The 15,450-nt window shown below is 40.6% G+C and overlaps 1 protein-coding gene across 6 annotated transcripts in view; it reads right to left on the reverse strand.

The window, feature by feature from the left end:
• Window positions 1-15,450, reverse strand: part of Hipk3 (homeodomain interacting protein kinase 3) — an 88,415-nt gene that overhangs the window by 5,092 nt on the left and 67,873 nt on the right. For 4 of the 6 annotated variants that reach the window (XM_051144267.1, XM_051144265.1, XM_051144269.1 and 1 more), the window contains exons 3-14: window positions 14,106-14,229; window positions 9,498-9,617; window positions 8,043-8,129; window positions 6,898-7,082; window positions 5,455-5,611; window positions 4,951-5,074; window positions 2,169-2,290; window positions 1,814-1,938; window positions 1,564-1,725; window positions 1,356-1,418; window positions 793-1,086; window positions 397-537 (exon numbers count right to left, since the gene is read on the reverse strand). In XM_051144267.1, coding sequence (XP_051000224.1) covers window positions 397-537; window positions 793-1,086; window positions 1,356-1,418; window positions 1,564-1,725; window positions 1,814-1,938; window positions 2,169-2,290; window positions 4,951-5,074; window positions 5,455-5,611; window positions 6,898-7,082; window positions 8,043-8,129; window positions 9,498-9,617; window positions 14,106-14,229 — 1,704 coding nt within the window. Of the gene's footprint in view, window positions 1-396; window positions 538-792; window positions 1,087-1,355; window positions 1,419-1,563; window positions 1,726-1,813; window positions 1,942-2,168; window positions 2,291-4,950; window positions 5,075-5,454; window positions 5,612-6,897; window positions 7,083-8,042; window positions 8,130-9,497; window positions 9,618-14,105; window positions 14,230-15,450 lie in introns of all 6 variants that reach the window. The other 2 variants (XM_051144271.1, XM_051144270.1) reach the window with 2 other exon arrangements.

Raw genomic sequence — 15,450 nt, forward strand, 5'->3', positions numbered from 1 at the left:
TCCATGTCCCCAGTAAGGCAATACCAAGGAGACTGACAAATCTCTAGGCAGTGGGCCACTGTATTAGGACTTTAACTTCTCAATTAAAGGTCTGGTTTGTGTGTTTGAGGTAAGTTCTCACAATGTAGCCCTGGAAGGTCTTGATCTCACAGAGATCCCCTGCCTCTGCCTCCCAAATTCTGGTATTAAAGGTATGCACCATCACAAATTGGAGCTATTTTAATAGAAAAAAATGACTATGAAAACCGCAAGCGTACAAAACGGATGTAGTTCAAAACCTGTGTGCAAAAGAACAATCGGTGTAGTAAAGGGCAGACACTACTTTACACACGACTGAAAAAAATCAGGCTTTTAGCAGACTCGCATTTATAAAAACCACCCATTAAATTCCTCTACCTGTTCGGTCTCTTGCAAGGGGACGGGCTGGACTGCCCTGAGGAGCTGGTGCTCAGAGTGCTATCAGGACTACTGAGTGAACACATCCGGTCAATGTTCAAAGTGCTTTGGCAAGCTTCACAATCTAGACTACCTTTGCACCTGGAGAGGGAGAGAGAGAAAACATGGGGCAAACTGAGAGGAGACTCTGAAACCAGCCAAATTTGTCTTAAAAGTTAGTTAACAAGAAAGAAAGAAAGAAAGAAAAAGAAAGAAAGAAAGAAAGAAAGGCAGGCAATAGCAGAACCAGCTACTCAGACCCAAATTTAAAGCTTACAAATTCAGATAAAGGCTACAACTATATTTATTCCAAGGGACACTGACAGTATGTCACAAACAGCTGGCTCTTGCACTTACTCTCTGAGTGAATGCCTGGGTGAGGTCTCCTCCTCGTCGTCGGTGTCACTGCTAATGGTGATCACACTCACGGCAGGGCTCGGGGAGTCGGCGATGATGATGGTTTGCCTCTGTTTGTCTGAAACTGAAGAATCCTGTCTGACAGACGCTTCATGGCAATTTCTTGCCTCTCCTTCTGAGGTATGATTGTCCTGGGTTTCTAAACAACTTACTTCCTCAACATCTTTCCCATTGATTATCTTTGGAGAAATAAATGCTGAATGTGGGATATTGGTATTCTGCAATGAATTACTCCTGCAACCAAAGGAATAATTTGTAATCTCTATCACCAAAATAAAAGTGATGCTTCTTAAAGATACTTAGTTAAACCAAACAACGCAAACGTTCACTTGTTCGTAGGTGTAACACATTGATACACCAAGCATTTTGCATTGTAAAATATCTCTGAAATGTTGCTGAACTTCGCATTTGCATACTTCTTTGTATATGCGCTATCCAAATGTCTACAGCTGCTGTATTAGTCATTTAATAATAAGTCAAAAGGTCAATAAAGACAATCTTACCAACTGAAAGCATTTATTTCCTCTCTTCCTGGCTCCCATTCCATTAGTTTTACCAAAATACCTCTGAGAAATTAAGAAGGGAGCCAGCTTAGTGTTTGTATCAAAGCTACGAAAGAGGTCATTTTTTTGAATACAATAGAGTGACCCTTTAGTGTACATGCAAACTTTAAAGTCTACCTTCAAAGCGCAGAACAAAGTTAATACCAACCTGTTCTGGCACAGCTTATTTTTCTTGGTAGCGGCAGGCTGAGGCCAGACAACATGTGCAATGCCCACGCTGATAGGCTGAGGGGCCGATAATGTTATCTGGTTGGCTAGGAGAGGTGGTGGCATCACCGAGTTGTAATGATTGCTGTGTGGAATCATTTTCCTATGAAGCAAGTTCAAAAAAGTGAACCTCCTTTTCATTGTGACCCGATTTGCATATCATTCGTAGAGAAGCTCTGCTGTGGACTTACCCCCAGTCTCCCAGCCTCTGTGAAGCAGCGATGCCTTCTGAAGTCAGTGTTGCAGCTGCCGGAGCCATGGGTGTCACCTGCTGCCAGGCAGGTATCAGCATCTGCTGTGTTCTACCAGACCATGTCTGCTGCATCAGAAAACAGCCCAAACAAAGTGACAAATAATGCCTCCCAAACCCAAACAGCTATGGCAACAACTAGTAATTACAAAAGCTAAAGGCCATGGCCTGCAGAAAAAACTGAATTCCCCACCAGACCCCTTCAGTACTTCCTAGAAGTCCAGGCTGACATGGGACTTGTATTTACATTAAGGACGACAGCACACATGGAAAAGAAAGAGAACACTGTGACCAACCTGTGAAAGAACTCCAGGTCGGATCTGCAGCGGTTGCACAGCTGGCGCCTGAGTTACAAGCGGAACTGTATTGTCTACCCTTATGGAGTAACTGCTGGGCTTGCCATGTGTGGCAGGAATACCTAGGAAACAGAACAGTCATCCAACAGGAGAAAAAAGCTGTGTAATTTATATAATTATTTTAAAGATAAAGGTTGAAATTCTGATCCACATTCTGTCCATTTCTACATGAGCATAATGAACAAAGAAACCTATTAGTAAAGATGGGTTGCTCCTATCTATTTTGTAGTATTTTGTCTCAAATTCCAAGGCTAAATTACTCCATCTTAAAAAAAAAAAAGTGCTACAAAGCTACAAAACAGAACCACTTATTCTTCCTGCAACTTCTCACCTCTCAGACAGTTTTCCCACCATCACAGGGGCCTGGGAAGACAGGATCAGGCCTAGATCTTCACAATAACCTAGGACAGAAACGTGCCTCCTCTACACACATACTTCGCTTTGCTTACGCCATGTCATCTTCAAAACTGTCAGGACCTCCCACGCCTGTCACCAAAAGAGGGCGCATATCTCACAGGTAACGGATAGATTCTGGGGGGAGGGTTCTGACCTGCCCAAACTTACATACATGCTATCATATTTCAGCCTCTTAAGGAGGTAGCGAAAACTGCCTGTCCTGCCTGATCTGATAATGCAGCCGTGCCTTGCCTAATATGACAAGCTACTAGGGCTACAGAAAAAATGCTACCACTTCTGTGAGAAGTGGGAAGGGGGGGGGGGGCACGGGACGGAGGGAGGGAGGGAGGGACAGACAGAAAGGCCTGATGGACATTTAATTCTGTTACTGTTTAAATTTTCTCTTCACTGTGTCGCAAACCACCTTGTAAATAACAACTCTTTCAATACAGAACTGAAATTAAGCAGGGTCACACCCAACTTAGAAGCTTTGAAAATAAAATTCTGGAATATCCCCAAAGATGAGGGAAAAAACGAACTATAATCAACCCTATCTATCATAATTCCAACCTTTGTAGCAGTCAACTTCATTATGGAGCACATCACTGGGCAAATCTGTCTGCTATGTGATAGGTCTGAAGTGTACTCACACAAACTAAGATGGGGGCCTGTCACTATGCAATGTAATCAAAACTGCAACAAATTCACCCCTTGTGTCAACAAAATACTGTGTAGTACAGGGTGGTGTAACTTAATCTTTTTTTTTTTTTAAATGGGAGTGATTTTAAGTATTTCTCTTTAGTCACAAGTAATAAAATACTACAGTTGTTAGTCTTTTTCTATTGGACAAAATCCTTTTTTTTTTTTTTTTTTTTTTTTTTTTTTTTTTTTTTGTAATCACAGAACTCTATTGTTAAGTGCTAGTCCTAAAGAAAACATTATTTTTTTCTGTTTATTTTTCTCAGGTTTACTGTCTATGTGCTCTATTTTCTGTGTCCACAAGTGCCCTCCAAAAGCAATGCTCACATAAATGTGAGCATTTCTGTCTCTTCTCTCTTCCCTTCACCTTTCTGATTAAATTCAATATTTGAATTTTTACAGTGAAGTTAACAAACTAATTGATTAGAACTGCTTTAATATTTGAACATCTAGATACAAAGGCTGCAGAAGAGTTGGGTGTGGTGGAGCACAGCTGCAGGATGATTTTAAGTTTAAGGCTGTCCTGGGCTACAAAGCTAGACAACGTCTCTAAATTGAAAGGCAAATCAAACAGACAAACAAGAGGAGCAATACTTAGGGTCTCTAGAGAGGCCAAGACCATGTCTACGGCAGACACTACAGTTATGCCATTAAAATATTTGCACAGCTATTCTTTAACAATTATAAACCAAATAAAAAGATAAAAAGATACCCAGGCACAAGTGGCACACGTCAGTAATCCCAGCACTCAGAGAAGTAGAGGCAGGCAGATCTCTGTGAGGTTGCAGCCAGCCTGGTCTACAAAGCAAGTCCAGGAAAGCCAAGGCTACACAGAGAAACCCTGTCTTGAAAAAAAAAACACCCAAAATAATAAGAGTAATAATAATAACAAATGATAAAAGATTTGTCTTATCACACTGAAATTTATCTTATGAGTCTCTTTACACATGGTGCTATTTATAAGAGATACACTCTGAAAAACACTGCTATTCCATATCTGCATAAAACACACCACAGTGCAGGAATGACCATATCACCTACCCAGTCTATTTTCCTTTATAAATGCTAAAAAAGCTTAACCAAGTGGCATTCTAAATAGAAAACTCACAAGTGTATTTCCAGGTCACCTGACTCAACATCAGTCACTTTCACTAAAACTGCACAGCACTGCCACTAAAGATGGACACTGGCATTTGGGACCTTATCTGTAAGGAGCCTGTTGCTTTAAGGTGGGAAAGCCAGAACTCCAGATGCAGAGGCAACTGGATGGTGAGGTGTGTACCAGGCCAGCCTGAGCTACATAGAAAGAACATATCTTTTAAAAAAGGAAGAAAAGCCAGGAGGTGGTGGCACATGCCTTTAATCCCAGCACTTGAGAGGTAGAGGCAGGTGGATCTCTGAGTTCAACGCCAGCCTGGTCTACATAGTGAGTTCCAGGACAGCCAGGGCTACACGGAGAAACCCTGTCTTGGAAAAGAAGAAGGAGGAGAGGAAAAAAGAAGAGAAGGAAGAGGAGGAAGAGGAGGAGGAGGAGAACGAGCAGGATGAGGACGAGGAGGAGAAGGAAGCAAGCGGAAGCAGAGGAGGAGACAGAAATGCCTACATTATATTCTAAATGAAAACATACCTTGAATAGCTGGAGGACAGATAATCAGGGCTTGATGAAAAGCATCCCCACACCCGAACTGTGCAGTTCCCGCCTGCAGAGGAATGCCACGGTGCACAACCGAGGGAGCGGATGTGGCTAACGCCTGAAAGAATCGATGTAGTTCACATTATGCAGGGCAGCCTTCCAACCGCCACAGAGACACTACAAATCCACACCTACTGACTAAGGTAACAATTCTGCAATAAAAAATGAAGCCAGAGAGTGAAACAAAAGGCAGGCTCATCAACTTCAAGTGGGTTCACTGAGCTCTGTTTTTGATGGAGCTGCAGTCCTGACAGCAGAGAAGGAGGATTTGAGAGGATGGCTGAAAAGATACACTCGCCTTAGCTTAGATGTAACAGAACAGCCATACTAATGTTCATCCTGTGCTGCACCTGCTACTGGCTTGATGCTTCTACACCTCAACGCAAACTGACCAATCAAAAGACTTTTCATAAAGTATTAACAACTGTAAAATCTTACCTGGCTTCTTAATGTTCCGAGTTTAGTAAAGTTTGCTGTTAGAGCAGCAGTGCTATTTGATGTAACTGGTCGTAAGAGTGACATTTTACTGTGATTATTTGTTTCAGATGAACTTGGACACTTACAAATATCCATGATATGAAAACAGGACTTTACACTGCACAATAAAAATAGGAGAATATTGAAACATTATTTAAAATGTTCAGTTTAAGGTTAATGTATACAACAAAATAAAAATTACTTAGAAAACAAATTCTATGATTTGTACTTTATTTCTTGTACTTTTTCTAACATAAATTTGTAGAAGAAAAATATAAAAGCAAATACATATTATGCTGGTAAAACTTTAAGAAACCAAAGTAGTATTATGCACTTTGATTAGCATACAATTTAATAATCTCTACTTTATATAATTTTTCTTAAATTTTAATATATGAATAACTAAATTAATGGTATCAAGAACATCATTATGATGTTATTTTCAAAGTGCTTATTTATGGAAATCCACAGAATATCATCAGTGTTTAAGAGAAGTATAGCTGGGTTTTATAAAAATACAAATACAGAGCATTTCACAGTAATGAATATTGATTCATTCACATAATAACTTTCTTTACTATTTTTAAAATAGTAACTAAGTTGTGTTAGGCAGGGGCGAGTGCTCCCTAATGTCTGAAGTGGTACGCTTCGATGCAGCAGCATTTCCACCCATACGGGTCTCTATGCATCTCTTCGTCCCTCTCATGGCCCTCCCATGGTCCTCCCTTTTATTCCCCTTGTGCTGGTCCACTCCTCCCCCAGAACAGCTCTCTCTTCTGCTCTGATGTACACGATTCTATTGCCTTTGCCAACCCAAAAACAACAGTCTGGGAGACGAAAATGTCTCAAGTTTTGCTTACATCAGCTGGCAAGGCTTTCAGGATGTGAGCATACCTTCTTCCTTACTAACCCATAAAACCCCTCCTTTCCTTCTAGAATTCAGAGGAGCAAAATAACAAGAAATCAAAAGATATATAAGGAAAACAGACAACAGACTCACAGGTCTCAAAAAGGACACAGCCTCAGAGGGCAGTGAAAATGGAAATGGATCTTCAGAGTGAGCCTCCACCATTCCTCGCCACCCCTCACTGTCTGGCCTTCCAGCTTGTGCTCTGACTCTGCTCTGCCCCTTACTAGTCTGCACAAACTCAGCCGTGTGAGCTCAATCTCATTTAATGAGGACACTGACTTTCTATATAGCTACCATTATTTTTAAAATACTATAAAAGATAATAGTGGGGGAGGAGGTCCCCCTCAGTCACAGACCTAGGGGAGGGGAATAGGGTGAAAGAGGTAGGGAGGAAGGAACAGGAGGATACAAGTGATGGGATAACAATTTAGATATAATCTGAATAAATTAATAAAATTAAAAATAATACTATAAAAGATTATAATGTGACATACTGGTTGCTGTGAGGGAAATCTAGAAGATGCTTCATATTAACAAATGGGTGGTTCAGAGTCTCAATTGGAGTAATTCTTAAATCTGCATCAATCAGCAACATTTTCTTCAAAAGACTAACAAATTCTCTTCTATCAGCTTTCTCAGCCAAAAGATCACTTCCTTCCAAGTCCATCACTGTGTTCACCTATAACGGCAAAGTTTCAAGCCATGAAATAAAAATAAGCCATAGAAAAAAGGACTTGCTAAATTTTCACAAACCGAAAAACAGTGAACTATGATTATTTGAAACAGAAAGAACTGGAATTCAGAAATCTACATAACAAACAAGATTCAAAGTGAGAAATTTAAAAAAACAAAACAAAACAAAAAACTCACTACTGCATAAGTGAGTGCACAGGTGGGCCTGTGTGTGCATCTTTGTGAATGCATGTCTGTCTGTATGACTGTATATGTATCTCTGTGAGTGCATGTGTGTAAATGTGTTGAGTGTATATATGTCCATGGGTGTCTATGCCTGTGTGTGTGTGTGTGTGTGTGTGTCTGTATATATCAACTCTATGTTGAGTGTGTATGTCCCTGAGTGAGTGTGTGTGTCTCAATGTATATGACTCTGTCTAGATGTATCTGTCTCTGTGTGTGTCTGTGTTGAGTGTTTGTGTGTGTGTGTGTGTGTGTGTGTGTTGAATGTCTACACCTGTGAGTGTGTTTGTATGCATGCACACATGAGGACATTCAGACATCTCTGTGGAGCAGCTTCTTTCCTTCCACCTTTAAATGTGTTCCAGGAACAGAACTCAAGTCACTAGGCTTAAATGGCCAGTGCTTTTTCCTGTTGAGCCATCTCACCGGCCCAAATGTTTACTACACACACACACCTATTACTAAGACAGGAAAAGAAGTCTTCCTGTTAGTTTGTCTCTTAAAGATCAAAGAAATTAATTAATTAACTAATTAAAATGTGATTTAAAACAAATGCAATTTAGTCCCTGGAAGTTTAAATTTTTTGAGTTAATTCTGTCTGAAACACTTAAAAAGTAAGCTTTTTTTAAAGTAAGCATTTAGAAAATGAGTAAGGTGTCTTCAGTCCTTAGCCCTCAAGGATCACCGTCAGCACACAAGATTTACATGTGACTTCAGTACTCACGTGCACTATATCATCCAGACTGCTGAATATGTACTTCCTGGCTTCCTTAGACTTCATTCCTGTCTCGGCCTCATGCTCTTCCAGTGTCTTATCATAAATATCAGAGAGAAATAACATAGTATTACTCACCATATCCCAATTTCTATTCCTGTAAGCCTGACACATTTAGCTTAATACCAGGTATAGTAGTTTCAGAATAGTAACAAGCAAATATATTTTATAATACAAATAAATGAATAAATATGAAGCCAGGAAGTATGCACTCAGGTAAGCCCAGTACTCAGGAGGCTGAGACAGAAGATCCAGTTGGAGGCTAGCCTGGACTACACAGTAAAGCTCTGTTGTACTGGTTAGTTTGTCAACGTGACATAAGCTACAATTATCTTGGAAAATGGAAACTCAGCTGAAAAAAAAATCTCTATCAGATGGCCTATGGGCAAGTCTGCGGGACATTTTCTTGATTAATGATCGATGTAGGAGGGTCCATCTCACTGTGAGAGGGCCCAGCTCACTGGTGCAGTGCCACACCTGGGCACATGCAGTCTCAGGCAGTATAAGGAAGCCAGTGGAGGAGCTGGAGAGCCAGCTCGGTGGTCAAGAACACTTGTTGCAAGGGGATGCAGCCATGGCTCTGTGGCTAAAAGCACTGATGCAATGGGCAGTGGTGGCACACATCTTTAATCCCAGCACTCGGGACACAGAGGCAGGCAGATTTCTTTGAATTCGAGGCCAGTCTGGTCTACAGAGTGATTCCAGGACAGCCAAGGCTGCATAGAAAAACCCTGTCTTGAAAACAAACAGAAAATAAAAAACAAACAAACAAACAAAAAAAAAACCTTGTTGTTGCTCTTGTGGAGGATGCAGGTCGTTTTCCTCAACCTGCAGGGTAGCTAACAAGCATCTATAACTGCAGTTCCAGAGGACCTGATGCCCTCTTCTGGTCTCTCAAGACACCAGGCACACATGTGGTGCCCATACATGCATGCAAGCAAAACACACATAAAAAGTAAAATAAATAAATCTGAAAGAATTTTTTAACTTAAGGGGTGGGGGCTAGAGCATGCCACTAAGCAGCATTCCTGCAGGGGATCTGTTGACTTCCCTCTGTGAGGGACTATGAGCAGGTTGTGAAAGCCAAATAAACCCTTTCCTCGCCAGGCTGTTTGTAATGGTGTTTATTATAGACAGTAAACCAAACTAGGATACCCATTCTCAACCCTATAAAAGAAACCAAAGCTGGTAAAGGTAGAAAGTAGATAGATTTAGACCCTGTCATATAGTGCTTATTAATATATATTAATATAAAATTGAACAGAAATGATAACTATATGTGCGTGTGTGCACATGAGCTTAAAAAGCTTTGAAGAATAAGCAATAAGATAAAGAGTATAGAAGGCATTATCCATACGAGGCATCTTTAAAAACTCTTTAATAAATATATTTTTAGTGAATTACCTTTAATCTCCAACCAGAATGAGACATATCTGCTTCTCTGCAAAAAAATCTTGTGGATTTTGTACCCACATTTAACAATTGTTCTCCTGGTAAACCTTGAGTCTGAGAAATGTATCGAATCTGGGGGAAAAAAAAAAACAATTTATTCTTTCATATGACAGGCATTAATTGAACATTTTATCAGCGACTACACTAGATCTCTGGTTAAGAAAAAGATACTGTCTACGTCCTCAACAACTCACATAAGGAAGGAAACTACAGCAGTTTAAGTACACAGTAAATGTAAGGACAGACAGGGAAGGATCCGTGAAATAAATGTAGTCAGAGTTCCTTGAGAAAAGCTTGGGTATATTATATGTAAATTATTAATATAATGTAAAATATTAAAGATCTATATAAGTCAAGAGAGGAAACCAACATGTCCAAAGCCTGGAAGTACAAAAGATTTACTAAAAGAGAAATAGTAAGAGATGAAATTACCTTTGCGGGTAAGGGGAGGCAATACGAGAGGCTTGAATCTATGGCTTCAAACATGCTAGGCAAGCACTCTACCAATGACCTATTCCCAGCCAATAACTCACTAGGAAGGAAGGAAGGGGAGGGATTTGGATAAACAGACTAGATGACTTATTCTAGGGGAGTGTAGACAGCCTCAGCGACCTGTGTGAGAAAGTGACATGGTTCCAGATGCATCCTCCCAGGGGACACATCGAAAACCCTACCCACAGGACCCCTGAGCTCCTTGTCTTCTGTCTGGAACACCTGTCCTGGGTGTCACACGGTCCTCTTCAGTTTGGGGCTCTAAGGTCACCTTATTCATTATGCCTTCCAAGCCAGTAAGCAAGAGTTAGCTCTGTCTTTCCCAGCAACCCCCACTCTTGCAGCTAGATTTTCCTCCATTGTGCTTTTCACCATCTGGTATACTACACTTTCCTTTCCATCCTATTACTCTACTCTGCAATTCCCAACATCCGGGACAGTGCCTGACACACATTACACCTTAGATAGTGGCTCTCACACTCCATGACTGGTCAGTACAAGAAAAAGCATGGGCTTTAAAGAGGTAAATATAACTCAGGACCAGAAAGGCCCTCTGCCTTCCTTCTTTCCAGTCTGACCTTAGACACTTCTTTATTCAGCAGTCCACCTCTCCTTCGTCTTCTTGTTCTTTCTTCTATCAACTCCTTCCTCTCAGATTAAGAAAAATCCCGTATCTGCTGTTAATGGCTTCTGAAAGCAGACTGTCTGTGTTAGGTTTTTTGTTTTATTTTTCCAACATGTGTCTCTGTGGGGTGTGATGCATGTATGCCTGTTTGCATGTATATGGGAGCATGTGTGGTGTGGAGCATGTTCATGTATGTTCGCAAGTGTGTAGCGACCAATGATAAGGCTAGGTGCTTTCTCAGTCGCTCTCCACTTTCTTCACTGAGGTAGCGTCTCTCAGTAGAAGCCAGACTTTGCAGATACAGCTCCTGTCCCTTTGTCATGAATTTGGGACTAGGCATATTCAACTTCATGGGATCTGGGGGTGCAAGTTCTGGTCCTCAAATACACCATGCAGCAAGCTATCTCTCCAGCCACTTATCTATAATCTATACTTCTCGCCTGAGAACAGAGACTACAAGGTTCCCAGGGATGCGATGAGAGGAATGTAAGGGAAGGGTAACAGGAGTTTCTGGGCCAGAAAGGAACTCGGTAAGCATTAATGAGAAATATTGCTATTGCCCACTGTCAGTGTATGGTAAAAATGGTAATGATGTGTTTTTAAAATAATGTACAAAGGCTAAGGCTATGATTTGGTGGTAGAACTCTTAGTTCAATCCTGAGCCTTGTGAGGGGGGAACCACAAGTTTTTAGTTGGGCACACAACTATAATCTTAGCACTTGTGAGATGGAACCAGGAAAATCACGAGTTCAAGGCCATCCTCAGTTACAAAGAGAGCTAGAAGCCATTCTAAGCTACCGAGACCCTGTTTTAAAGAAACGAAAAGGAACCCAGTACCTTATTTGGAGCATCTAAGTGCACAGAGGCACCTGAATACTGGGAAGAGAGAACAGATACGAGAGAGAAGTACATCCTACTAACCTTGAAGTGGGTGATCATAATCTTAGGAGATAGGTGCAAAGTCAAACAGTAACATTTGTAAAAAAGAAAAAGAAAAAAAATTAAAGAAAAGAAAAGAGAAAAAGAAAGAAAAGAAAAGAAAGAACAAAAAACAAAGCAAAATTCCTCTCCACTGGGTAGTCCAGCACTCAGGAGACTGAGGTAAGAGTATTTACATTGGAGGACAACTTGGGCCATCTAGTGAACTCTGGGCCGTCCTGGGCTATAGTGTGAAATCCTATCTCAAAACGGGGAAGACTTCCTAAGATTAAGAACAAAATAACTTATATGTGTATTTTTAATAACTGGATGAAAACTACAATTATTGTTGCATTGTGATAATGGCTTTCCTCAGCTCCTTTGGAAGAATACATATATACACATATACAGATATGTGTAATCTCTGGAAATATTGCTCATCCAAACCAGTAATACCTGTTCCAAGTGTGGTTTGGTTTCTCCTATTTCTCTGTCTCTAAAAACAAAAAACCAACCAACAAACCAACAAACCACAGGATTTAGAAAAACTGGGTTTCGGTCAGGCTTTTGTCTTTAAAATTACCATTGTGACTTAACAAGTCTATTCATTGGGGGGAGGGGGGCAGGGATACTGGAGGAGGAAGCATAGTAACTCACCTTTAAAGTTCTGATAAGGCTAACTTGACCTGCCGAAGACACTGTGGAGCCTAAATCTAGACTACAGCAGCAATTCAACTTGAAGTTGCCACTAGATGGCGCCCTGTTCCAAAGGACTGTGCAGCATGTCATAAACTAATCCATAAAGCCACAGTAACTTTCTAGCAGCTGATTGGTGGTTTGGTGTTTCAGCATCTTGGAATTATGAGACTCTAGTTAGACTGCCAAATCCTTCAGCACTGGCAATAGTTTATCAGCTACATCAAAGTTGACTAAAAACATAGCAGAAGAGAAGATGTACAGATACTGTTACATAAACTGTCTTTTAAAGAACTTCAGAATTATAAAGGAGACAAATCAGACAATCTAGAAACCTGACCTAAAAGAGAAGGTTCCCCAGTAGGACACGAATGCTGAGATCAGTGTCAATGACGTCATCTCATGCTAATAATAATTAATACTGAAACATTTAAGTCACCCAAATTACTTCTCACATCCTTTTTTTTTTTTAAGATTCATTTTATTTTGAACTATGTGGCTGTGTGTATATGCATGTGTGTACAGGTGCCCATGGAGGGCCGAGGTGGGTGTTGGATCCCCTGCAGCTGGAATTACAGACAGTTGTGAACTAACTCATGTGGGAGTTAGGAACAAAATTCAGGTCCTCTAGGAGAGCAGAACATGTCTAAACCACTAAGCCGTCATTTTAGCCCCTCACATCCTTTTTGATATAGAAAATCAACAATAAAAATCAGAATTAAGACCAGGCATAGTGGCGCACATCTTTAATCCCAGCACTTGGGAGGCAGAGGCAGGAGGATCGCTATGAGTTAATCCTATCCTGGTCTGTGTAATGAGTTCCAAGTCAATCAGGACAACAAAGAGAGACCCTGTCTCAAAAGATAAAAATGTTAAGACAGGCCTGGCAAGTGATGCACAACGCCCTAAGGATCACAAGGTGGAAGTGAGAGGGGACTACAGATGGACAACCTGCCTCAAACAAACAAAAGCTAAATACTATAGTGTTTAAATATCATATGCTATATAGGATGATGAATTATTTTACAAAACTGGTTTGAAGTCTTTAGATTGTAACTTAGCTTATAAAAATTTATCTGTGCTAGTTTGAATATGATGTCCCCAATAAGTGTCCAGCATTTTGAACACTTGGTCCCAGTTGGTGGCTGTCTGGGGAGGACTGGAAGGTGTGTGTCCTTGTTGGAGGCAGTATATAAATAGGGATGGGCTTTGACTCTCAGAAGTCTCTTGCTACTCTGCACTAGCTCTCTGCTTTCTGTTTGTGGCTTGAGATGTGAGCTGCAGGTACCCGCTGCTTCTGCCTCTGCTCACAGACTCTGACTTTCTGTAACTTACGTAAACCCAAAACAAGCTCTTCCTTCTGTAAATTGCCTTCATCATGCTTCATCACAGCACTAGAAAAGTAAGATATTACTAGAGTATTAGAAAAGGGCTTTTAGGGCTGGAGAGATGGCTCAGCGGTTAAGAGCACTGGCTGCTCTTCCAGAGGTCCTGAGTTCAATTCCCAACAACCACATGGTGGCTCACAACCATCTATGATGAAATCTGGTGTGCAGATGGACATGCAGATAGTGCATTCATATACATAAAATAAATAAATAAAAATCTAAAAAAAAAAAAAAAGAAGAAGAAGAAAAGAAAGAAAGAAAGAAAGGCGCTTTTAAGTCAAGATCTAATGTTAAGTGAATTTAAATTCCCTAAGAAAGATACTAAGTTTTGACACTTTATGGAGATTTTCACATCTTGCATATGAAGAATCGTGCACTGCTATAAAACTGAAAGTTACTCTTACTTTCTACCAATTCAAATCACGGTGACAGTTCTGTTACCTGATCATACTCCAAGGCTCCTGGGTAGAGTGGCCATCCAAGGAATAACTCTGCAATCACACATCCCAATGACCACATGTCTATGGCTTCACAAAATGGCAACCCCAATATAATCTCTGGAGCTCTGAAATTAAAAGTGATAATAAAAATAAATCAGGTTCCTTTTCATTTTAAATTATCTGATTTTATTTGACATCCTAAGAAAAGTTCCAAGATGACAGAGAAATCTTGTTTATAGTAATATCAAAGAACTCTTTAAACCGCAATCCTAACCCTAATCCAGATGAAAAGCCTATGCGCACAACAGCCTGTAATGATCTCTTCCCCACAGCCCTTTTCCTTTACAAGATCTCTGTGAACACTTGAAAAAGGAGAAAACAACATAGACCTTGCTTTTTAAGCTACAGCAGATTAGAAATAATACACAAAAAGAAACCTGCCCCCCCCCCAAAACTAGACATTTGTGATATCAAAAGAACTGGAAAATAGGCAGTGCAAGTTAAGACCAAATGGAAACAAAAAGTCCCGAAGATAAAGTTGATCTAGACCTGTGTTTCCTTCAGAGCAGACGGTAATGCGCACTCACATGGATGAGACGACTGCAGTATATTCAGTCAAAAGGTAAAAAGTGTAGTATGGGCTAGACAGACAGACGGCTCAGTGGTTAAGAATACTGCCTGAGCTGGCACACACATCTTTAATCCCAGCACTCAAGGAGGTAGAGGCAGGTGGATCGCTGTGAGTTCGAGGCCAGCCTGGTCTACAAAACGAGTCCAGGACAGCTGGTGCTACACAGAGAAAACTCTTGTCTCAGGGGGAAGAAAAAGAATACTGCCCGCTCTTCCACAGTTCAATTCCCAGCACCCACATGGCGGTTACAACTGTCCGTAACTCCAGTTCCAGGGGAGCCTAGGCCTTCTTCTGGCCTCCACCAGCACCAGTCACACATGTGCTGCATAGACTTACATGTAGGCAAAACACCAATAAACACAAAAAAATAATTAAATAAGTTTCTACACTAATTGTTAAGTACAGTATAAGACAAAATAATTAAAATACATCTTAGCACTTAAGATACTTCAGTTACTTGGAAAAAAATGTATCATTCTCAGATCAATTAACTATGCTGCTATATCATGTGGCTCTCTTACGAGGGGTCTAACTATGGTAGGAGCCCCCATCCACTTTCTTAAGGGAACTAACTATCACACGCACAGCTGTATAGCTGCAAAGGAACCATGCACACAGTTCTCCTAGGCGCATGGGCATACACGTGTTCAACTTTAAAACAGTCTTGTCTTAATAGTCCAAGACTTTCAAGCACAGAACAATGAATATTTCCCTT

This window comes from Acomys russatus, chromosome 4, assembly GCF_903995435.1.
Source record: "Acomys russatus chromosome 4, mAcoRus1.1, whole genome shotgun sequence".
In the NCBI taxonomy this organism is placed as follows: Eukaryota; Metazoa; Chordata; class Mammalia; order Rodentia; family Muridae; genus Acomys; species Acomys russatus.